This window comes from Penicillium subrubescens (genome assembly GCF_028828155.1).
Source record: "Penicillium subrubescens strain IBT 31985 chromosome Unknown utg000002l_segment0_segment0, whole genome shotgun sequence".
In the NCBI taxonomy this organism is placed as follows: domain Eukaryota; kingdom Fungi; phylum Ascomycota; class Eurotiomycetes; order Eurotiales; family Aspergillaceae; genus Penicillium; species Penicillium subrubescens.
The window spans coordinates 838,525-863,858 of record NW_026643152.1 but is presented as its reverse complement, the minus strand read 5'-3'; the positions used below and the strand labels follow the sequence as shown (position 1 = coordinate 863,858).

The 25,334-nt window shown below is 48.1% G+C and overlaps 3 protein-coding genes across 3 annotated transcripts; all 3 read left to right on the top strand.

The window, feature by feature from the left end:
* Positions 1–4,495: 4,495 nt before the first annotated feature.
* On the top strand, positions 4,496–7,199 carry N7473_001740 (uncharacterized protein; the record flags this gene model as incomplete). The annotated part of the gene is made up of 11 exons (XM_057147680.1): positions 4,496–4,673; positions 4,737–4,841; positions 4,900–4,935; positions 4,990–5,072; positions 5,137–5,313; positions 5,368–5,437; positions 5,500–5,750; positions 5,820–6,048; positions 6,111–6,313; positions 6,380–6,713; positions 6,778–7,199. 11 exons carry the CDS (start codon positions 4,496–4,498, stop codon positions 7,197–7,199), a joined length of 2,088 nt encoding a protein of 695 aa, XP_057011334.1.
* A 3,542-nt stretch (positions 7,200–10,741) lies between these two features.
* N7473_001739 (ribonuclease H family protein) lies at positions 10,742–11,995 on the top strand (the record flags this gene model as incomplete). Its single annotated transcript, XM_057147679.1, has 1 exon — positions 10,742–11,995. One exon carries the CDS (start codon positions 10,742–10,744, stop codon positions 11,993–11,995), a length of 1,254 nt encoding a protein of 417 aa, XP_057011333.1.
* An 8,122-nt stretch (positions 11,996–20,117) lies between these two features.
* N7473_001738 (uncharacterized protein) lies at positions 20,118–24,875 on the top strand (the record flags this gene model as incomplete). The annotated part of the gene is made up of 1 exon (XM_057147678.1): positions 20,118–24,875. One exon carries the CDS (start codon positions 20,118–20,120, stop codon positions 24,873–24,875), a length of 4,758 nt encoding a protein of 1,585 aa, XP_057011332.1.
* Positions 24,876–25,334: the final 459 nt, after the last annotated feature.

Genomic DNA, 25,334 nt, shown 5'->3' with positions numbered 1-25,334 from the left:
CAAGACCTTAACGCAGATCATCAATTGGGCTGATCGCACTAAGTTGAGGACCCCTACATAATTAAATTCTGTATGGTATTGTATCTTTCCCTCTGGAAGGAATATATCTGTCTCTTTGAACGTGGGGTACGTGTTGGTGGTCACTGTATTTGCGTAGGGCAATTACGGCAACCCGCAACTTTTTGCGGGCCTAATGAATGATCTATGTGAGGCCTTGGCAGTGGGGCCGAGGAAGAGACTCTCATGGGTGCGCCACGCTTCCATTAGAACCACGCGTTCATCAGAGATTTTCGAATAAATCATGCGATTAATCAACCAAAACTAGCTAAAAAACACTATTAATCCACCCAAAAGAGTTCTCCTCTCTCCAAAGCTTCGTTCCTATTAGCGATTCCTCTCTGAATGCTCTCATTCGACCGTTACGAAGGTTTAAAGCCGTACACCCTTTCCGCTTCCCGATCAATCCTTCGCTTGTCAGCAGCATTTTCCTTCTCTTTTCTCTGCTGAATTAATCGATTCGCATCGCGAGGGCGTAGTATACCATCCTAGCGTAGCGGTTTAACCTGCCGCCTAGTATAAACACGGCGTTGGGGATCCTGCGCAGCTCTAATTCGCCGAACGGAATCCTGGGTCATCGCAAGCTCCTCAGGCTTCTCTCGCGTGTGTTGGAAGAATCTAGCAAGATTTCGCTCTGCTTTATCTAAGGAAGTAGCAATATCCCTTAAGATCTTTGCTTCATTCCTCACAAGCGCTTCAATCGTGTCAGGCGGGCTGTTTTCGATGCTAGAAGATAGCTAGTCTTGTGCTAGAGATAGCGTGCGATCGGCCGATCGAAGATCTGGTGAATATAGATCACTAAGATCCTCGAGTAAACGATTCGTTAAACGATTAACGATATATATTCCATTAACCGGCCAAATACCCCGTTCTTTAAACGAATCGCGAATAATTCGTGGATAAAACGTTCGTGCGCGAATCGGTTAGATAATCCGTAGAAAATCAGCCTTCCCGTAGGGTTTACCACCCCAAAACGATAGCTCATTATTCATAAGCCGAAACTGCTGTTTATAATTCAAAAAGGGGGTCCCATCGAGCGGTTAACAGAGATATGTTAAATGCGGTAGAAACGCGAATAGTATAATCGCATTATCCTCGCATTTCTGTAGAAATTCGAGGGTAAGATACGCGCCGTGCCCGCCGAAGATAAGATAGCGTTTTTCGCCAGATTTTAATCGATCGCCAGCAGTAGCAGTAATAAAACAGCCTAGCTAAGCTAGTGCTAATTCATCAGAAATCTAGCCATTCGGAGATATCGCAGTGCCCGTATTAGGTAGTAGAGATTCGCTACCATAATACCAGGATTCCATAAAATTAGACCCGCTACATTTAAAGATAAAGAGCGGATCCATTAACCAGCCATCAGCAGCAATACATTCAACCGCAGTAATAGTTTCGCCTCGCTCTATTTCGGCTAGATCAGGGCAAGATTTACGAGAGCTAATTACGTTCCTCGATCGCCCTTAACCAGGTTAAAAGCCGCATTCATCGAAGTTGTATACAAGACGCGAGGGTACGTCATAGAGTAGCTAAGCAAGCTAGTCGTACCAATGCTAAAGCATGCCAGCATCTTCAGCTTAGATTCGCTTTAATTCCTTACTCTTCTGCTTCACAGGAGCAAGCTTCAAGTGATCTAGAAGACGTTCTATAAAGCAATACGCCCACATCTTGCTAACCTGCTTATCCAGCTAGCCCGATCGGGCGAGTGCGCGATTCGCCCATGCCTAGATAACAGCTGGAGTAGGAGGAAGGTTCCAACCTTGCATTTTAGTGATCCATTTGACCAAGGCTTTCTCCTGATATAGGCGAAGGGTATTTCTATTCGATTCTTTTAGAATCACAGGCGATTTAGCCTTTTTAACGCGTGCAGCAAGGGTAGAATAAGCCACGTTGAATTCACGCGCAGTTTTCGCGATATTCGGTTTTTTTTGGCTCATAACCGCTGCAAAGGCCTTGGCCATGCGAATCTCATCGAAATCGGCAGATTGAGGCATGTTGTGGTGGGTGAATAGTTGATTGAATGGTGTATTCGAAAATCTCTGATGAACGCGTGGTTCTAATGGAAGCGTGGCGCACCCATGAGCGTCAGCGAGTGGGTGGGTCGCAGCGTAGCGGAGGGCACGGATACTCCGTCCTCCGTCCTAGTCAAGCCAATTTCCTTTATTTCCTTTCTTTTCCACATAGCTCTTTTCAATCATCTGGAGCGACAGCATGATATGGCAACTATTTGCTATTTATGATTTGTAATGTCCGTACGTTACCATAGATTATACGGTTGTATGAAAACTAAAAAGTCCAAGTTTGGCATCATAACAAGAAAGATATCCATTGGTATTAAAACTAAATAAGTATTAAAACTAGAGTAATGATACCCAAGTGGCATTTAAACCAGAGAGAAGTGGCTTAAAACTCGTTTGATGGCTGTCACGCAATCTGAGGGATTCGCGAGCCAGCTCAAAGTGAGGGCATTGGTCTGCTTTCCGCTAGTCCGCTGTGTTCATTATCTGCTGAAGAGGCGGGTCACTGCAGCAGTGATGTGATACACTGCCAACCGCAGTAGCCTTCTATTCGGTGGTCCTTTCGAAGACAAACCGAAATGCGGACGAAGACAATAGCTGGCGGTGCCAAAGGGAAAAGTAACCAGGCAGTGCATAACCCTTGCTAAGGAGAATTGATAGCTCTTATCTGGAACATCAATTTCCTCGCGGCGGGGTCGGCACGTTCAACCCATCGATCTGCCTTCGCAGCACTCGAATTCCCTCTTGTAGCTTTTCATTCTGGGTCTGAAGCTTGCTCTAATTGCGTCTCACGTCCCTCAAAGCAGTTCTAGTGGCTTGAATCGACGCGGTTTCCTCGTCCATGGTGTGTTGCAGGTACAATCCCCCTGCTGTAATTGGCTAGTGCCTGGTATTGAACAATTCTTTACCTTGTCCTTGGTATAATATAGTGCGCTAGCAGCGACAGACGAGCGGTCTTTCGACACACCTTTTGATGAAGGGGAACAAGCGGTAAACCAGCGCCCTGCCTTGACCCTCACACCTACCGTACTTCTTTTATGGTTCACGGTAGTACAAAGCGGGTGCTTGCCTCCCTCAACATTTTTCTACGTTCAGTAGATCTGTTATGCATGATCGGCAAATCGATGGGTTATCCGCTGAATCTTGATCCTTAATTTATCGATTAATATTCATCGCCGAAGTTGAAGCTCTCGTGCCATCAACGTACTTGACTGTCCCAGAATTGTATCGATATAGCCGTAAAATGCGTTCGGAATAAGATTAAAATCCCCGCTAATTTTTCCGCAATGGGTCTGAAAATGTGGTGAAAAGCCTTAACCTCATATTTCTGTGTTGTTTGTTGGCCTGTTTATTTGACCAGAAGAAACGCTGCGGTTTAAAAAGTTTGTAGAATTTTTTTTCCTTTCCTTCTCCTCAGATTTTATACCTTCGTTGAATGGTACTGCGTCATTTGATCCCTTTGCTCTTGATCGTAATAACGGGTAGGGATACTATAACATCTGGTTGTTGGCTGGCGCGGGATCTACTTGTTCGGGTGTGGCGGTTCTTCCCTTTAATTAAATCCCTGCATTCTAACTCACAAATATCTCGATCGGCGGACTTTCATGCACTAGAATTACCATTTAGCTGCAGATGAGAGACATACAGTGGTGCTTAGACGGTCAGGTTTTCCATACAGGGCTTCTGAAAGGGGAGAATGGATTTCTCAACCGGTCTCGCCTGATTGGTTGGTTCGGCACTTGCCGATGTAGTTGGTGGCTTTGTCGTGCTGTATGGGCTGAGCTGTCTGGCTCCACCTGGCCGCAGTGGAAGATGCATGCTTCCGGAAATAAGAACCAGACCTCATATCTGGTGTAGTACTTGAGGGTCGGCTGTGCAGTAACTCCCTCAGGAGTGATAGAGCTACGAATGCCTCTCTATCTCATTATCGCCAGGCGGAAGATGATCACCAAGTCCCTGTATGCGAAGGTATGCGTACTCGGACACAATTGGTCCATTGCCAAATATCAAGGATCACCACGTACACCGTCCCTCCAGGGAAACCATTAGGGACAACGAATGATAAAGTAGGAGACTTTAATTGTTTACCCTAAGTGTCACAACAGTACTTGACCGCCAGAAAACGCAAGGAAAGAAAGCAGATGGGCCGAACATATGGACAAGCATTTTGGCTTATTTGGGAATGGGATACTTCATGGATCTCTAATCGTATAGGCCTAGCGCATAATTTGGAGTGGTCAATTAAAATCATGTACATTGAGCTGTTTCCAAATGATAGCTTGACCGATGAGACGACCTCAAAGCGCATTCTCGCCTATTTAAACTTCACAATCCCCCTATCCCAGATTTCCCAACTACATCCTCTTCTCTTAACCTTACAGTACAATAAATCTGCATTAGGACCTGTTAACATCACAAATATGTCTCCTTCGGCTGACGGACATGCTAGCCTGACCACACAACCTGTCGGAAATATGAATCTCCAGCAGAATGGAAAAGCCCTAAAAGCAATCCAATGGGGAAATGGCTCTCTTCTTTCCCGTGGAGATGGTCTACCGACGTCCCAGTGGGCACAGGTATCCAATGCTGGAAACACGGGTATGAACTGAGCGCGTTCCAAAAGAGGGCTTGCTCCCGCCTGAAGATACTGATCCCCTCTAGCGATTGAACTGAAACAAATCCCCGTTCCCAAGCCAGGCCCCGACGAGGTCTTGGTGAAAACTGAGTACTCCGGAGTCTGTCATACGGATCTTCATGCGTGGAAAGGTTTTCAAACTTCCCATCATCATATCCAGGGAGAGCTTGTTTAACCCGGCTCTTCTAGGTGACTGGCCAGTGACCCCCAAAGAGTTTTGCGTGGGTAAGATTTTAGTTGCCTCAACTTTTAGCTACCAACGCTAATTCTTGTAATTAGGTGGCCATGAAGGTGCAGGATATGTGGTCGCTCGGGGGTCCCAGGTCCACGACATCGACATTGGCGATGCTGTGGGAATACAGGTGAGACGATAGCATGGTTTGTCTGCTAATACAAACTTGTGGACTACTAACGGAGGAATTCTAGTGGCTCAATAGAACCTGTGGGCACTGCGAGTACTGTTCTACCGGAAACCAACCCCTATGCCCAGGGCTCCAACTATCAGGATGTACTGTGGATGGTAGCTTTCAGCAATACTGCCTTTGCAAAGCGGATAATGCAGTCCGGATTCCGCCAGGAATACCACTCGAAAAAGCTGCTCCGGTGAGAAAATTTGTCTGCGACCTTTTCCGTACTATGAATTCTAATCTAATTCAGATTCTCTGTGCTGGTATAACTGTCTACAAAGCCATTCTAGAAGCGAACATGCAACCAGGACAAACTATCGGTACGTCAGTCACCGCTAACTTTTACCACTGGCATTTTCTTCACTGACTGGGGAATCTCCAGCCATTGTCGGTGCTGGCGGAGGATTGGGATCTTTGGCCTGTCAATATGCTAAGGCATGTGGCTATAAGGTCCTGGCATTATCCTCTGGATCAGCGAAGCGAGATATGTGTTTGTTCAAACTGGGGGCGAACTATTACATTGACTACAAGTCTCCCGATGTGGTTAATGAGGTGAAGAGTACCACCGATGGTGGACCTCATGCCGCAGTTATTGTCTCTTCTGTGGAAGAACCTTTCCATCAGGCGCTCCAGGTAAAAGCTCTCCCAAACTTTGATATTGATGGTGTGAAAGAAGTGTGCTGACTGAATTTCAAACTACAGTACATTCGCCCTGGAGGAACAGTTGTCGCAGTCGACCTCCCACCAGGAAAGATGTCTACAAATATATTTGCCCTGGTGACTCAAAAAATCAACATCAAAGGCTCTTATGTCGGCAACCGACAGGAGACAGAGGAGGCACTTGCAATCCTCGCCCGGGCCAGATTCGAGGTTCAATCCAAGGTGGTCGACTTTGTGGACCTTCCCCGCATTTACGAGATGATGGACAAAGGTATGTTTCCATGGGCTCGTGAGTGAATAATGCCCACTGGTTCAATAGGTAACAATCTCTAGGACAAATGCATGGTCGAGCTGTCCTCAAGATTGGAGACAGTTTATCGAAGTACCCTGTTCTCCTCAACGGTCCAGCACAGGGCTACTTTTACCAAGCTCAGCAAAGCAACGTCGTATCAGCTGGCCTCCAACAAGCTATCGAGAAAGCCGGCCGGGATTTCCGTTCAGATACGGTGACCGTTCCTTCCGAAGCCATGATGCAAGTGAGTCCTCGCTAGGTCCAGTTAGGATACGAGGGATTCACAATGTTGACTGTCAGTACCTCCCAGGCTATTCTGAACGCTTCGACGTTCGGAGATGATATATACGACGAGAGAGGAGATCCCTCTGTTAAGGCTTTGCAGGACAAAATCGCCCGGATGACAGGCAAGGAAGCAGCGCTCTTTGTGCCCTCCGGAACCATGGGTAATCAGATTTGCCTGCGCGCTCATTTACACCAGCCACCACATACGATTCTGCTTGATTACCCCGCACACGTCCAGTGCTGGGAAACTGGCGCTATTCCTCTGCTCTCTCAGGCCACTGTCACTGGGGTGGAACCAAAGAACGGAGTTCATCTCACGCTCGGGGACGTGAGGGATCGGATCGTTCTTGAAGACAATTGTAATTTTCACCCTTCCGGACAATTTCTGTTTTCTTGTGTTTTTGCTAATGTGAAAACTCCCAGATCATTTCCCACCGACTAGGATTGTCTCCCTCGAGAACACTCTTAGCGGGACAATTCTACCCCTAAAAGATGCTCAGGAGATCTCTAGATATGTGCGAAGTGTCCCTGTTCCTCCGGGCAGGACACCCATCGCAATGCACCTAGATGGAGCTAGACTTTGGGAAGGGGTGACTGCAGAAGGGGTAGATATTAAAGACTACTTGGAATGCTTTGATACCGCCAGTCTCTGTCTCTCCAAGGGTATCGGGGCACCGATGGGAAGTATGATTGTGGGCAGTAAGAAGCTTATTGATCGAGCCGTTTGGTTCCGAAAGATGTTCGGTGGTGCAACAAGACAAGTGAGACTCATCCTTACTTCTATCATCAAAATCACGGATCTTTCCTGCGAAAAGCAAAGAACGAAAGGCACTAATAGCAAATAGACTGGTATGATGGCCGCGGCTGCTTCTGCAGCATTGGATGCTCATCTATCTCGGCTTCCCATGGTTCACGCTCTCGTTCAGCGATCGGCAGGGTATCTTCATGGAATTGGATATGAGTTTTTACATCCAGTGAGTACAAATATGATCGTTCTGGACCTAAAAAAGATTGGTCTCTCCGGGGAACAGCTGGTCAAATGTTGCAAAAGTCATGGAATCTTTGTTTTCCCGAGTGGACGGCTGGTGTTTCATCATCAGATATCGGAGGATGGTGTATCAAAACTACACGCGGCTTTACTGGAGTTGGTCACCAGTCATAATAGGTCACGTTTTTAGGTAGCTCTCCGCAACCACTTTTGGATGATGTGGAACTGAGAGGGGGATTTTAACACAGCCAACAATGTTTTCATTATCAGACCTGCCACCTTTGGGGTTTCTCGCCACCTTGGACTTCAACATCCAAGTCGCTGGTATCTTCCGGGGTATTGCAGCGCATTCCTGTCTTTCCCTTTCTTTGTGTTTTTTCTATAATGTGATGCGTCATATATCCGTGGGTTTCTTCCTAATGCTTCGTAGTTGTAAATGGCCTCTAGGGAATTTCGGGGTCAGATACTGCCAGACGTGCTTTAAATAACTGAGAGTACTGATAATAACTTGGGAAAGGGGACGGTTGGTGGGAGGGGAGAGATTAGCGTGCAGTTACTGTAGGACTAAGCCTTTGTTTTGCTATGATAGGTTTCAGGTGTATGGGGAATTAAAACGTATGTTGGGCCGAGTATGTCTCCCTGGCACTAGTCTGCCATTGTTGCGCAATTTAAATTCGTCGGTACATATGAGCCCATACTATATTCTCATGTCCTGATTGCCACATTTCCTGCTCTGGGGTATCCTGGGCCTTAAAAATCTACTTCTTTGGTCTAATTTTTGCTCAGATCTTACTAAATCTTGCCCACAATCTTCTGAATCATCTTTGACGTGTCGACCCTGATATGCTTCATATCTCACGCGTACACCGTATTCCAGACGGCCCAGTACCCTTTTATTTATGTGACTGGCTTGGATTGCTGGGGGGCTTACGGTAGTAGTCTTGCCTATCTTTTGGGTGTAATTGTAGTGAGGTAGATCACAATTAGGTAGTGAAGGTTAGAGCGAACTAACTCTTGATGAGAAAATAAAAGTCAACTTGTATCTGTGCCCTCCTCGATAATACGGCCCACCCACCGCTTCCGCTTATGGGTGCGCCCCGCATCCTCGTCATTCTCGCATCCTCGTCACTTTTTCACCATTTTGCTCGATAAATCAATACATTAGCTAATTATCAATAAAAAAAAGATCACCTCGCTCTCTAGCTAATCTAGCTGATTCGATTGATCTATCAATATCCTCCTGGGGCCTCTGTGGCATATCTGTACCGTGAACTAGCTTCCACTCCTTCCTTCGCTTCCTCTCTTCCGCAGCAGCTTCCTTCTCCTTCCTGGTCGCAATTATCCGATTTGCATCGCGTACCGTTAGTATACCATTCTGGCTAAGCGGTTTAACCTGTCGCCTGGTAATCGGGCGCCGTAGGGGTTCCTGCGCGGCCCTTATACGCCCGATAGTCTCCTCTGTCATCATAAGCCGTTCATACAGGATTCGCTGATGACTGAAAAGCTTCGCAATATCTCGCTGAACCTTAGGTGTAAAATCGTCACCTTTCTTTGATATCTTTGCCTGGTTCTTCTCAAGGGCCTCGATTGATTTTGGAGGCGTATTCTCCACGCTTGATGATCTAAGATCAGGTGGTGGTGATGGTGTTTGGTTCGGAGGTCGGTATGCACGGAGATCAGGTGCATAAAGATCAGGGATTACTAGCTTACTAGCTAGTTTATCCACGATCTTTTCTCCATTGACTGGCCATATACCACGATCTCTGAAAGATTCGCGGATCATACGCGGTGTAAATGCCTTTACTCGCACAGGTCCGATCATGCGTAGAAAATCTGATTTACCACATGGCTGACCACCCCAGAAAGATAGCTCATTATTCATAAGCCGAAAGTGCTGCTTATAGCTCAGAAATGGCTTACCATCGAGTGGCTGGCAAAGATGCGTCGAATGAGGTATAAATCCAAAGGGTATAATATCATTATCCTCACAGGCCGAGAGGAATTCAAAGGTAAGGTGTGCACCATGACCATCGAAGATAATATAGCGCTTTTCGCCCCTTTTAGTACGGTCGGATGATCGATTAGTGGCTATATTAAAATAATATAGCCATTCAAGGGCAATTTCATCGGATATCCAGCCATTTGGTGATATAGCAGTAAGAGTGTTTAGTGGTAAACCCTCACTCTCGTTGAACCAGCTCTCCATGATCCTCCCGCCACTCTTGAATATAAATAGCGGATCCATCTGCCAGCCATCTGCAGCAATGCATTCGAGGGCAGTGATAGTCTCGCCTCGCTCGGCTTCAGCAAGATCAGGGCATGATTTACTACCGATTACCCTGCGAGATTGGCCCCGACCAGGCTGGAAACCACACTCATCAAAATTATAGACTAGCCGCGCGGGGACGTCTTTCAGCAGGGTTGCTAGTTGATGATACCAGAAAGATAGGGCTCCTGCATCTTCAGCTTGAATTCGCTTTGCCTCCTTTAGATTCTGCTTTACCGGGGCTAAGCATAGGTGCTCTAGTAGGCGTGATATGAATCTATATGCCCAGTTCTTGCTAACCTGCCTATCTTTGCCCGCGCGCGCGAGTGTCTAATTTACCCAGGCCTCTATCATCTTTGCAGTAGGTGGTAGGTTCCAATCGCGCATATTAGCAATCCAGGCAGTCAATGCTTTCTCCTGATATGCTGTAAGGGCATTCTTAGCCGATTCAGGGGTGGTCAAGGGCGATCGAGCTTTTTTGACGCGTGTAGAGAGGGTAGTGCGAGAAACGCCGAATTCACGCGCAATCTGCGCAATTTTCGGCCTCTTTTGGGCTAGAACGGCTTTGCAGCCCTCATGCAGGCGAGATTCGTCGAAATCAGCGTTTTTAGGCATAGTGGGTGGATGGTATAGCTGATTCTATGCGAATGGTGAAAAAGTGATGAGGATGCCGGAATGACGAGGATGCGGGGCGCACCCATAAGCAGAAGCGGTGGGTGGGCCGTATTTATCGAGGAGGGCACAGATATTTGCCCGTTAGGCACAAGACCCCACCTACACAAGTTACTTTTTCATTTGCAGTGTGCATTACGCGCTTTTCGTCAGCAGGCAGGTTGGGACCGGCTTGTCAGGATCGCTTTTGTGAGGTCGTACTTGGCTGCTAAACATTGTATCCCACATACATAATTCAACGGTGACGGTCAATCCAATGATTGATTATGGTTGCAAACGCTCCTCCAACAGGGCTTTTTTTTGTTCACCGCAGCACTTGTTGACTCAACCGCACGCGCACAACCAGTCAACCGTTCGTGGCAATCCAGAAGCGGGCAGCATGCCTCATCAGCGGAGCGTTCAGAACCACAGCAGTGGAGGCTCTGAATACAGAACTACACCTACCACCAATTGCGACCCATATGAACCGTCTCGTGAAGGAAACGGCTGTACGATTGCGGACAGGACCCACATTCGCTGTTCCCCCTACGATGCTACGAAGTCGACCTGCGGAAGAGAGAGAATGGGCCGGATGGACACCGATGGAGGCGCAAACCTGGAAGACGGGCGGATGTCTTACGGCTCCCCCGGGTACTTTGGCAAGGCACTGGGAGAGTCGGAAGGCATTCGTCCAAGCACCCTGGCAAGCGCCACCAGAAGTGATCATCGAGGACAGAGAAGTCGCAGTAAGAAGCCACGACCAGATTGTATCCAAAGACCCAAGAGCAAGACCCTGGATTCTCTACACTGATGGTAGTGGGGTCGAAGGGAAAATCGGAGCAGCAGCCGTGGATCTCCAGAATCACCATACCCATAGCCAAATGGGGGATGATGACACGTCCACTGTGTATGCTGCTGAACTTCGCGGCATCGAGATGGCACTCAATTCAACCCTGGAAAGCACGGCACCATGGGTGACACAGGTGAAAAACGGACTTGTCATCTTCGCGGATAGCCAAGCGGCATTGAAGGCGCTTCGCCAACCACGAATGCCATCGGGACAGGTCTATCTGGAAGGGTGCCTTGACCTGATAAGGCGACACGCCGCTAACGGTATCCGAACTGAGCTCAGGTGGATACCTGCTCACCAGGGAGTGGCTGGCAATGAACTTGTCGATCGACATGCAAAGGAGGCGGCCCTGGAACCGCAAGGACCACAGAAGCCAGACAATCGGTATATCCGTCTCGCTGCTGCGGCTAAACGCCGTATTCGCCGCGAGGCGAAAGCCGACTGGGAAAGATCATGGCTCACAGAGAAAACAAGCCGGCCGACGAAACGCCTGATCGAACTACCAACTAAGAAGACCCTGGAATACTGGTCCGACCTCCGGAAGGCCACGGCATCAATTCTGATGCAGCTTCGCACTGGGCGAATTGGTCTTGCTGCTTACTTATATCGCATCAACCGGCGCGAGTCAGCGAGATGTAGTTGCGATCTGGGAAACCAGACGGTCAGCCACATCTTGCTTGAATGCCCGCTGCTCCAGGACGAGCGCAACTGGATGAGAAACTCCTTGTCGGACCGTGGAGTCGCTCTTCGACTCGACTTGCTCCTAGCGCGGCCAGAGGCCCGCGCGATTGTGGCCGAATTCATGATAGGGACAAATCTCTTGGAACAGTTCCGAGCAGTCGACCCAATGGCTCTCGGGGTGGAAGAAAGCGACGAAAAAGAATGACCCCCTAGGACAGTGTGACGGAAGGAGAAGGATGGTGCCCGTTAGGAGTGCAGTGCCAGGTCCACTGCACTCCCTTGATGCAAGCGAGCACACGAGCGGCAACCGACAGCAAGTATAGCTGTGCAGACAGAAGAGTGTGGGGAAGGAGTTGTGTAGTGGAGTTGGTCCTGGGTGACGGAGGGGACGAGGGTGACGTTCGTTCGTTTGAGTTTCCTTTGTATTTTTTGCGCTTACATAACCGAGTTCGTCTCATTTGTAACTTATCATTCTCGAACGACCACTCAGGGGGCACACCTAGTGAGCCCTATGGAACGGTCGTTCAGTGGGCTGGCACCCACCTTGAAGCTGTCGGCAGGCCTGACAGCACTCCCGCATAGCAGCATGTATTAGAGCGAGCTACATCGGGCAAATGAATTCATCATCATCATCATCATCGCAACATCAAAATTACATTTCTGTGCTGCGACTATTACATGGTTGAGGTGGTAGACTGGAATATTTGGCAGCTCACACTTCGCAAATAAACATGGGTGATATGAATTGCGGCTTTGCCAATTAGGACCCACTGGTGTTAATTTGCGGTCGCGCTTTCTGACATTAGGAACCACGACACTTTACCAGATCCGATGGGATCCATTAAATTTTTGGACGGCGACTTGTTTGATCTTGAATTTTGAATGGCAAACACATGTTTCTTGTCGTGTGTTGGGTAATACGCGGGTTCATGGCTGCATGATATTTTAATCCGTTCTCTAGCTAAATGGGCAAAATATATCTTGTCCTTCTATGACTTGAATGCATATTCTACACAACACCAACACCTGGGGGTGGTCGCAGGTGCCAGCAATTTGCAGGACTGCGTTCTTTGAACAGACTTTGCCTTTCTGAACCACTTTTCTTCACCTGAATAAGCCGATATTGAGACCAAATAAGAACCAAAACCTATCTGGAACTTTTTGGACCTCGGAGGTGATCCGTGCTACATGTTAATGTCTCATTCCATTAACAACATTAATTGAAATAAATGTAATGCTTTTTGGCCTAGTGGTTACTTTCTCCACTGGGGTCGCGCGTTTCGCGTTCGAATCCTCCGGGCGTCGTCATTTCCGAATGATACTTAGATTTTTTGCATTTGATCAGTTTCCTCTCACGGATTTGGCTATTCGGTGTTCAATTTAGTCTTCACTTCTGTGTCGTGTTATATATTGCTCAAATATGACAGCAAAACCACCTTCGCCCAAGTAGAGACGGCTCGCGTCGCGTCGCGTGGATGTAGCTCGTGTCTCCGCACTTCCACCGATCGCCTCTAGTGTTCGTCATTAACATAACGCGTCACCAAAAAGATATTTCAATCCCCTGCTCTCATGGCAAACCCAGTTCAAAAATCGGGCAGGCCTATATTTACCTCTCTGACCGGCAAGCCATCGGACGTCAGCTGTCCGCGGAAACAAGGGTCGTATGCAGAGCTAGTTGGATCAAGAGTGGCCACGTAGCGATTGCGGCCTCCTTGTCTTCCATGCGTGGCATAGTGGGCTTTGAGGTTATCGCGACGCGAGAAGCTGCGCTGGCACTCCGGAACCCAGCAAGAATGAGGTTTTCCAGCCAAGTGGCCGGACAGATGACGCTGAAGGCCTTGGAAGTAGCGGAAGCGAACTTTACATCCCACAATGCTGCATTTGAATTGTCGCCGCTGAATATGCCAGGGTATGCTGTTGCGACTGTGACTCGAGTATCCCTGGTTGCCACAGATGGGGCGTGTGAATTCCTCAAAGTCGTGCCAGGAGGTCGTCCTCCACTCACTGTCGGGCGTCTCACCAAATAAGGCATTGTCGCTCCTATTCAGCATGGCTACACTGCATGACTCGGCAGTAGGGTTTCTCGCGAGGACTTCAACTCTAGGCTCCAAGTCAGAGTCGTCTTTGAACCATACCGGATTCTGATGCTGAGCTTGCTTGGCAAATGCATAAATGGAAAATTCCATACAGATGTTGCCTAGGAAGCCGATCCAGTGTACTTCGACTTGGCTGTTACCAGCCTGGAGAACAGGCCATTGACAGGGGCCTTGCAAAGGGTAGGAAAGGTTCCATTCTGTATGGCTCGTTCAGTGATATGCTTGATTCAATCACTCTATGCGGAGTAGACCGTGACTCCTTACCAGTGTGGTAGTCTCCTCCATCATCCTCCACCGACGGGAGCGCTGTCTTAACCTGTGGATGCATTTTGCTGATGGGCAGATTTAAAAAAAATGTCTGGAGACACGAACATCAGGTCTTGAACAGGTTGGGAGATATACGTGAAAGGCAGGTCGGCAGGGTAGGGTGCTGAACTTAGCTACGAAGAGGTAGCAACTAGCAAATGCTCTACTGTACGGGACGTGCAGATGTTGCTAGTAGATCCGCTTTGCTAAAATCTTCAACTGTGAAGAGAATCTGCTTCAACCGGCCTAGTTCAAGCCCAGTTGCGTGAGCCTGAGTGGGGAAGGTGATCCTTTCACCAGGCATTATTCCGTTGATTCACACTATCAACGTTTGACCACCCTAATAATACGCTTAATTGCATGTGAAGTCATTATTTTGGAGCAATTTCTATTTCAGTTCACTGAAACGTACATCGAAAAGATATAACTTCTCGTACAACGTCGCGCAGCGTCTAAAGCATCTTCCATGATCAAGCGAGACCCAACATGGACACTTCCCACGCTCGCCCTGTCGGAGACCATCCGGAGGATCAGCCCGCAAATTACCATCCTCCGACTGGCGAACCTGCCCCCGAGAATCAAGACAACCCGCAGATGGCGGTCGATCCACCCTCAGACCCACCTGCTGTGAGTAGGGAAAGCACAACCATTTGATGATTGAGCTGACCACTGTTTGACAGCCCGAAGAGCCACAGAGACCTCCCTTGATGGATCAGCCGTTTGAGCCTGCTATGGAAGCTCTCGCGCGGCTCGAACGCGAAGACCCTAAACTTGCGTTCCAAGCCGCGAGAATCGTGGGACTGTATCGGCGCTTGTGGGAGTCATGCACATCGAAGCATATAGAGGGAAGCAAGTTGGCCAAAGCGAATCACGGTCTACGAGAGACTCACCGACATTTGACCGACGAGAGGAACAAAATGCAATTGCATCACGATGATCAAATGGCTCGGTTGCAATTCTTTGACCAGGCACTGGAGTCATCTCGGCTTCGACTGTCTGATATTCTTAAAGATTGGGACCGGTACTCCGAGGGGGTCCTAACCCAGAGCACAGTGAATGATGATGCGGAGTGAAAGGAACATGGCAGCAGTGGAACAATCATTGTCTGATAGGAGATTGAGAAATTCAAGATGATGATGATAAAACTGTAACAGACTCCTCCACTTTTAAAGTCTCTACAGTATCGCTTCATTGCGAGGGGTCGGCGTAAATGATGTAGCCAACGGACAAACCGACTGTATCAGCAAGGGTTTAGAGAAGCCTCGGCTATGATATTGTTGTTGAAGAAATCGCCTGTGGCTGAAATCAATTATTGCACATTAAAGTGTGATTAAGATTTGATCAGCAGCAAAATGTTCCGAGGGGAAGAGTCTGACCATGGATAGTGGTAGTGGAAAAAGAGTCACAACTCCCAACACAGGTCTCCCTTTACGGGTTGAGTTGAAACGGAACAACCAATCTCATATGATATTAAATTTGATTTTTATTTAAGACTGAAAGGACTTCGAAAGTAGAAATTCAACAGAAGCTGATTAAAACCTGGGAGGAACATTTCGTATATTCACTTGCAGAGACACTCGTACACAGAAGCCATGAACAAGAGATGTTGGCCATAGCAAAAGCGACGGGCGTTTCACAGAGAATGAGATTCACACACATAATGGACAAAGAAACAAACAGCGAGCTCTTCTTGTATTCTCCGTTTGTCGTGCTATGGAGACACTATTTCAACTCGATCATCCTGTAGACATATTGACTTGGTGAGACACTCGCACACAGAAGCTAGGGACAAGTGATGTTGGCCATAGCAAAAGCAAGCGATCGTTCACGGAGAATTAGACTCGCACACATAATGGACACAAAAAAAACAACCAGCTCTTCTTGTATTCTCCTTTTATCGTGCCATGGAGACACTAATTCACCACGTAGACACGTTTCTCGCTCGCCTTCAAAACCTCGACAATCCCATCATTTAAGGCAGCCACAGCTTGCCTGCGGCCAAACAGCTCCAGAGCCTGATCGTTGCAGCACTGGCGCAGTACATCACATTCGGTGGTCAGCCACTCGATTGACCTCTGAAGATGACGTTGCTCTTCCTCAAGTCGTATCTTCAATGCAGAATCGACAACGTAGCATTTCCACAAGCAGAGATACAAGTCAAGAAGGCCGACGATGGGAGCTGCAAGGGAGTTGTGATGACGCAATATGTATTCAAACTCCGTGGTGAGGCTTGCCGAAGTAGCGGGAGCCTGAATCATCTCGAATCAGCATTGTCATACAATAAGGGGGAAGGCTATTTGACCTTGTTCCCACCAGCCGAAATAATTTTCTCAGGTGCTTGATCGTGAATTTGCTCCGGCAGCTCACCGTCAGCCTCTCGGTGTACTTGTTGTCTTTTGGAGGACTGGTCATTAGGGGAAGACAAACGACGTTTCGAAGAGCTCATGGTGTTCGATTTGTTGCTGGATGTAATCTGACTCTCATGAGTGCTTTAAATAGGCGGCAGATCTCTTCATGACATAGTATAGATAATCTCACCAGTGCAACGGCGGACTTAGTTGACAGTTTATCAAAGTCCAAATGCTCCCCTCGGAAACGATCAAGTTGCATCAACGTTGAGACTTGGCCCGTCGAACCCAGTCTTTAAGTCGATAGTCTCGACCGCGCTTAACTCTCAGATCATTGAACGGAATCCATAGCCACGGAAGAAATCCAATGTGACCTGTGCAAATGGCCACAGGTGGCACGGTTCGGTCGTGTTCGTGTCGGATTTTGTTGTCAAGCTGGGGGTTGACCAACCTTCCCTTGCCGGCACAGGTTCCGTATTTGACGGCGTAGGTCAAGGCACTTTCTCCCTCTCGATTTTGTATCAGAAGATCAATCTTCTGATGACTGAGGAGAAGTTCGAGAACGTCTATTGATCCATGTTGAATAGCTCTCATTAACGGAGTCTTTCCACGCAGGAAGGTGTTGGCATTGGCACCATAAAGAAGCATGAGCTCGGCCCGAGCATAGTCGTTGTCTCTGGCTGCCAGGTGCAGGAGATTGCTGTTCTGGTGTTGAATGTTGTACTTGAGGATGCTGGGCTGCAATCTGCAGTAAAGATTCCAACATGATTTTCCCAAGGAGACCATGTCACGAACGTTTGGCTGAGTGGCAACGAGCATGAGAATTTGGTTTGGTAGGCTTTGGAGGATTGCCTACAGGAAATTAGCCAATGCCCTCACGAAAGAATTGAGATTTTTCAGCAGCAACATTGAACAGACCATCGTGGAAGACATGCTCTTATAGATTACGAGAAGTATGCAGAAGACGGCAAGTTTGTGGATGAGGCGAACTTGTGTCTGCTTTTCTAGGAGGGTTCTGAGACTTTTATATTGGATATGGCTTCTCAGGACTCCTATTCTAAAAGACGGCTCCTGAGAGCCAATTGCATGTTCCTGGAGACAGTGTCTCCACCCCGGGGATCATGCTTGTGAGCTCCAGGGAGCCCAGGATATCCTAGGAGCTCTTCTAAGACGACCAGAAGCATGCAAGTGACTTGTGGCGGGGCATGACCGGCCAGAATGCTTGGCCTGCGTGCTATAATGGACTCAACCTGTTGTGGTTGCCTGCACAGTATCGACTGTCTAATCCCTCTTTATTTGCTATACTGTATCTGCGACAACAATCGCAATCGGTTGTTTGTCTGGTCGTGTTATATTCCCCGCCTTTCGAAAGACAATTCCTTGTGTAGGGTATGGATAACATTTGCTTCATCCTGAACGTACTCATTTTCCCTCATCATATTCTGACTAGCCACAGAACACTGTTTAGTACCTTGTTCAATAGGTAGAGGTATTTATGCTGGCCTCACCAGTGATACAATAAGCTTCGGAGTTGAAATCCTCCATAAATATTTGGCCACCATTACCCAGCGTCAGATGGAAGAAGTCTGAAAGTGGGCAGTAAATTTACTGACCATCTTAACTGAGCTTGCACGTCAACAAATGTATACTTTTGAGGCTCGAACGATGAGTGCTGTGCAATTATTGGTGCTATCTTGATGTACAACTTTAAAGTAGGAGCGTACAGTGGACTAAAGTGCCACCAGAGACGTCGACGCCTCAACTACTGATAACTTTACAATATCCATGAGAAGTCTCGGCGCCAGAGGCTCGTACCAACTGGTTAGCTATTAGAATTCTGGGAATTTGCAGTTACTTTCCTAGGTCCAGCGATTGGAGCGTTCCGATTTAAGGAAACACGGGGATTTAAGGTCACACAAGCCACGGCGTTCAACAGAAGTATCACGGGAAGGGCGTCTAAAGGTATTCTGATTCATGCCGTCTTTGATAGTCTAGGATTGCATCTTCGGTATTCTTTACATCGAGTGATTTCATCGCTTCTTGCTCATTCCATATCAAGCTCTCCATTCAGTTTCCCAGTTGTCTCCGAAACGGCTCGACCACAGAACCTGAACCTCATCGAAGGTGTCCTCGGTGACATCTTCCCATTCCCCATTCGCATTTTCCAGCATGTCAGCGTCTACAATGTCGAACTTATGGCCAGCCCAGTCTCCCTTGGCCAGATATTCTCCTCCTGCAATGCCGGTTGAACTTTCAGACGACCAACAGATTCGTATCAAAACTATATGGCCAAAGGTGATTGCAGACGGCAACTGATCCTCCAAGACATATTGACCGGTAGTCAAGTTCCTCAGGACTCGATTTTTGAGATTGACAGATGCTTCCATGTCCGAGATAGTCGCTGCTTCCTCCCCTTCATCCGCGTAAGACCAAAGTTTAAACTTCTCCTCAACGACATCGTAGCGAAGAGGCTTGGATGTTGCATCGCTGTCGACGGAAATCAGGTGGAGATTGTCTTGTTGAATCGTGGCAGGGAGGTCGTCTGGACTTAAGTAATCCCCAATACAGATGATCGGCATGCCAGCCCACTCCTCTTCAATCAGTTCACACAGTATGTTGGCCCACGACGAAAAAAGCAATTCTGACAACTTTCCACCAAGTAGTTGTGTCGTGTACTCGCGTTTGGACGGGCAAACCACCAGCCAGTATTGGCCCATTGTTTGTTTCTTTCTTCGAAAGACAGGATAGGACGGAAGTCTTAGATCGTGGAAGTGGGGGCCGTTAACCGATTAGAACAAAGTTGAATGCGCGAGAGACTAATACTGGATGGAACGGGAAGATGGTACGCTTGTGGATTAGATGAGCTTGTAACATTGCATGTCTAGTGAGGGGCCTGACCTTTATATGTTGGTCACGACGCCTCAGTCGTACCATCTCACTGAATGGCTCCTGGAAACGCACCAAAAGCTCCTGAAGACGGTGCGTCTGTCGCGGGGATCATACCTGTGAGCTCCAGGGAACTTTAAAGACCCTAGGAGCTCCCTAAGGATCTCTGCAAGCATGACTGGTGACTTGTCGCGGGTCCCTGACTTATCAGAATGCCACAGGGCTGCATAGAGAGGCGGTCGCCTTCATCCAATTCATGATGTCAACCCCAATGGGTCGCTACTCGTACCAAAACAAGGATGAACATCATAACAATTGCGTTCCAGCTGATGCAACACTTTTGTATGGCGAATCCCAGCCATTTATGTTGTCATCAGGCACCAGGATTTTCAACATCCGTGGACCTTCGTTATACTGTAAGTTCATGGGTATTTCAACCCCCATGAGCGCCCTCATTTTATGTTCTTCAATCAATCAAGTCTTTCAATTCAATCAATCTCCCCTTTTGATTCCGTTGCTCTGATTGGCCAATTTCCAAGTACTCCGTAGCTGTCACATTGTTGATAGTTATGAGCCCGATAGCCCACCGGTGATCAGGTGTACTCAATCAGTTTATACTTCAATTCAATTCAATCCATCCGACCCCATCACCAGTACCTTTGTCGCAGCTTGGTATAGCTATCTCATCACAATGTCGTTGCTTCAAGACACTCCTAGTCAGACCGCAACGGAAATCCTTTGGGATGAGCGCCTCCATTCTGACGCACAATGGAGATCTTGGATCGGCCATGTTGAAGCTATAGCAACGAAGGCGGGGATTTGGAACTATATCAACCCAAGCCTGCCAGAGGATAAGGTGAAGAAAGAGCCAGTCGATTCAAGGGATACGTTCCCCCAGGTCTCGGAAGTACTCCACAATGCGACAGATATATCGGCCCTCAATGACGCCGAATACACCAAGTACTCGAGGATGGTCACCCTTTTTGACAAGGAGAGATCATTTAACGAGCAGATAAGGAACAAGATCAATCGAATCGATTCCCTCATTTACCAAAACGTCGCTCCCGAACACCGCCACATCCTCGAAGGCAAAATGACACCATACGCAAAGCTCGTGCGGCTCACCCAGCAATTCGCACCAAAGGGTGACAACCGTCGTCAGCGCGTCCGAAATGCATGGAGAGACCTAGTTAAAAGGCCTCTCAAGGGACAGAGCATGGACAAATGGCTCGCAGCGTGGTCAAGCCTCTATGAAGAAGGCAAGGCACTGAAAATCCCTGAAGTTGCATATAAGGACGACGACGGCAACCCTGAAGACAGAGATGCAATTCGCGATTTCTTGCAGGCCGTTGAAGCCATTGATGAGGTCTTCGTACACTTATGGAGAAAGGATCTTGATGCAAAGCCAAAAGAGAAGGTTCCTTTTCAGGATATCCTTGCAGCGTTCCGAAATTACCGAGGATCGAAGCAGGTTGCAAAGCAGAATGTCAGTGCAGTGGCATTCGCTGCCACACTCAATGGTCGTAACAGTTCGTCGCGTGGTAACGACATCTCATCTCGATCAAAACTCGGTTGCGTTTGCGGAAGAACTGGTCATGTTTCAAAGGACTGTTACCATATAAATCCTTTGATAAAACCCTCAAACTGGACGACTTCCGAATACGTCAAGAAACGCATCGAAGAGAACTTGAAGAAGCTTGGATCGGAGGAAAGAAAGGAGATCGAAAAGATGATGAAAAGCGAGACCGAACAGCCGACAATCGCCAAAACCGCCCAATTGACCATCACTGACGAAGGCGATATCCCTACTGATACGGTTGCATTTTTCACAGCAACGATTTCGTCTCATGTCTTCAAAGCCGCCCTCACGCTTCCACTTTCAATGTGCTGGATTGTCGATTCAGGGGCCAACCTGCATATATGCAACCGACGCGACGCATTTGAATCCTTTGTACCCGACCGACGAACTATAGCGCTAGGCACAGGTAAATCTGTCGCTCTGGGACATGGAACTGCTAAAATCAGTGTCGTTCGGCCCAATTCAGGAAAAATTGAAGCGACAGTAAGAAACGTTTGGTATGTTCCCGATTTTCAGACCAATATAATCTCGGTTTCCGAGATAAAGAAACATGGGTATTTCTTCAGCAGCGAAGGCCCTTATATCACCAATTCAAAAGGAGTGGTAGCCCATTGCACAGAGCAATATGGTCTATATTTATTAGAAGACCCTCTGACTGCACCAGTGGTATTGAATACCCTCAAAAAGTCTGCGAAACCTCTGATGTCTGTCGCATCCCGGCAGCTTTGGCATCGCAGGCTTGGTCACATCAACATGAAACGCCTGGAAGTGTTGGAAAAAATGGCAGCTGGCATCAAAATCAAACCAGAATCGGCCGAATCGCCAGCATTAACCTCGGAAAAGTGTGAAGTATGTGAGAAATCGAAAACACAGCGACAGGTCTCCCGTAGGCCGGCTGGCAGGACCCATGTCCATGGGAAATTTGGACGACTTCATTTCGACCTAGTTCATATAAAAGATGGGTATAATCAACACCAATGGGTCTCACACCTCTACTGCGAAGGAATTCGACTACACCTTGCCCAAACCCACGAAAAGAAGAACGGTTGCATCAATGCACTCATCGCTTTTATCGCTATCTGCCGTAGTCAATTCAATATGGATATCCTCGTGCTCAAAAGCGATAGGGAGCCTACCTTGCACAGCGTGTTCCATGAATACTGCCCGGAGGCAGGGATTTCAGTGGAATTTAGCGTGATTGGCACCCCTGAGCAGAACGGCTTTATCGAGCGGGCAGGAGGAATAATCATCACTACTGCAAGGGCTCTCATTCAGGAATCAGGCTTACCGAAGAAGCTTTGGCCGGAAGCTATCACTGCAGCAGTGTATCTGCTAAACCGCGTGCCTACCAAAATGCCCACCGGTGAGTATATTATCCCCTGGGTGGAAGCAATGAAGCAGAGAGACCCTTCAATTGAGCTGCGCCCCAATCTGGCGAATGTGAAGCTTTACGGCTGCAGGGCGTACGTTCGAATCCAGGGCATTGCAAGTTCTGACAAGATGGCGGCACGTGCGGAGACCGGATATCTGGTTGGTTTTGTGGCGTCTAATATCTGGAAAATCTGGTTGCCTCGATTGAACAAGGTGGTGGAGGTGCGTGATGTGATATTCGATGAGAACGTTCGCTACAGCGACACCGAAGCCGCGCAGCCAATTCCCCAAGATGTGCTCAACGACGCGATCTGGGATGTACAATATGAGGATTCCGAGCACGAACGTCCACAGTACGACCTCGATGACATAGCGTTAGAGATCCCACCGTCGTTGTTGCCATCAGCAACTCAGAACGAGACCTCAGTATCGCATCAAGAAGAGTTAGTGAGAACAATGGATCACTCACTGACCAAGACACAACATAACCACATCAATTCGACACCTCCGCCAATGATGACGCCATCCCCGACGCCAACGCCCGAAGCACCAAGGAACGAAGCCCTACCAGGTGCATTTCCAATTGACCGCACCGAAGCTGAGGGGGTGAGGGCGCTGGATATCGATGCCAATCCTGATCAACAGCTCCTGGGCGACCTATCCAACACTCTCCATCAACCAGTTACCCCACCACCAGGATACCGGCTAAGAGGAGAGCTCGCACCAAGGGATATCGAAGGATCTGTCACTACCGATAATATCATCGAGGGAAGCCGTACCAGAAGCAAGAGGGCTCATTTCAGCGTAATCACTGCTAATGAAGCCGCTGAAGAGGATCCTGATGAGTTTCATGAAGGCTTTTTGATGGCTTTCAATGCGGTGTTCACGAATAAAAGACCCCACCGGGAGGATTTACCGCCTGCCCCAAAGAATTGGTCCGAAATGCTAAGGCACCCGCATAGCGAAGGGTTTACCTATGCAGCCGCAGTGGAAGTAAAGGCACTCGATGCAAAAGGCACATTTAAGGAAGTTGACAGGCCTTCTGACAGAGGACTTGAAGTTATACCGCTTACCTGGGTTTTCACGTATAAATTTGATGGCGATGGGTTCCTGGTCAAGTACAAAGCCAGAATCTGCGTTCGTGGAGATCTACAGAAAGTCACGAATGATGAAAAATATTCAGCTACCCTGGCCGTCAGAACAGCCCGATTACTCTTCGCTCTCGCAGCCCAATTCAATCTCGATTCACGCCAATACGATGCTGTCAACGCCTTCCTTAACGCACTGCTAAAAGAGGATGTGTACGTCGAACTACCCCCGGGCATGTTCCCTAAGGGCAGAAGGTGCTGGAAGCTCCTAAGGGCCCTATATGGCCTGCGAAGATCCCCCAGGCTTTGGCAGGAAGAAGCTACACGAGTACTGCTATCGCTGGGCTTCAAAATGGTGCAGGAAGACCTTTGCCTGTTCGTCAAGGGTGACATTCTCCTCATCTTCTACGTTGATGATATTCTCATTTTCAACCCACCGGTTGCAAGAAAGGAAGCCGATGATATTGGAAGGGAGCTTGGTAAGGCTTGGGAGTTGCGAGAAATGGGCGAAGCGCAGTGGTTCCTGGGGATTCGCATTATCAGAGACCGTTCCAAAGGGCTTTTATGGCTATGCCAGGATGCCTATATCTCCGCAATGGCGAACCGCTATCATTTGGCCCAACATCGCCGACTCGAAATCCTCCCACAATCAATCATGAATTTGAAGCCTTTCAACGGCACTGCTTCACCAAGTCATCATCACGAATATATGAGCAAGGTTGGATCAGCTCAATTCCCCACGATTATCACACGGCCAGACGCAGCCAAAGCAACCTCATACCTGGCACAGTTTCTATCCAATCCAGGCCCTGAGCACCTACATGCGATTGATCAAGTGATAGTCTATCTGAATTCAACCAGAAACCTGGCAATCTGCTACCGAAAGCAGACAATTCCGCCGTCGGTACAGTTCATGAGTGACGCATCATACGGGGATAACCACGATAGAAAGAGCTCTGCGGGATATATCTGCATGATCATTGGCGGGCCGGTTGATTGGAAGGCTTCAAAGCAGAAGACTATCACCACTAGCACGACCGAAGCCGAATTACTCGCCCTGTCCGAAGCGGCCAAATCACTGTCAATGTGGAAGAGACTTTTCGACACCATTCGTTTCGATCCTGGTCACCCTGTCATTCTCCGGTGTGATAATCAGCAAACCATCTCCTTATTAACTAAGGAAACACCTCAACTCCGAACCAAGCTGCGACATGTGGACATCCATCACAACTGGCTCCGTCAAGAAGTACAAGCAGGAAGGATATCGATCGAGTGGATAAAGACATCCGATATGATTGCGGATGGGCTTACGAAGATCCTTCCTCGTCAAAAGCACCTCGAGTTCCTTCGAATGCTAGGCATGGAGGATATTAGCCACCTGCTGAAGGATTTGGATGATGGTGATCAGTGAGTTCTACCAGCAAGCTTCGTGATCTACCCTTGCTGAGGGGGTGTGTCAACCCCAATGGGTCGCTACTCGTACCAAAACAAGGATGAACATCATAACAATTGCGTTCCAGCTGATGCAACACTTTTGTATGGCGAATCCCAGCCATTTATGTTGTCATCAGGCACCAGGATTTTCAACATCCGTGGACCTTCGTTATACTGTAAGTTCATGGGTATTTCAACCCCCATGAGCGCCCTCATTTTATGTTCTTCAATCAATCAAGTCTTTCAATTCAATCAATCTCCCCTTTTGATTCCGTTGCTCTGATTGGCCAATTTCCAAGTACTCCGTAGCTGTCACATAGTTGATACATGACCACCAAAACAAGGAGACCTCAGCTAGAAAAGACACATTCCTTCACTGCGGTAGGCAGCTCCGTATGAGTGATGTTGCTGATGAGGTGAATTCGTATGATTTCAG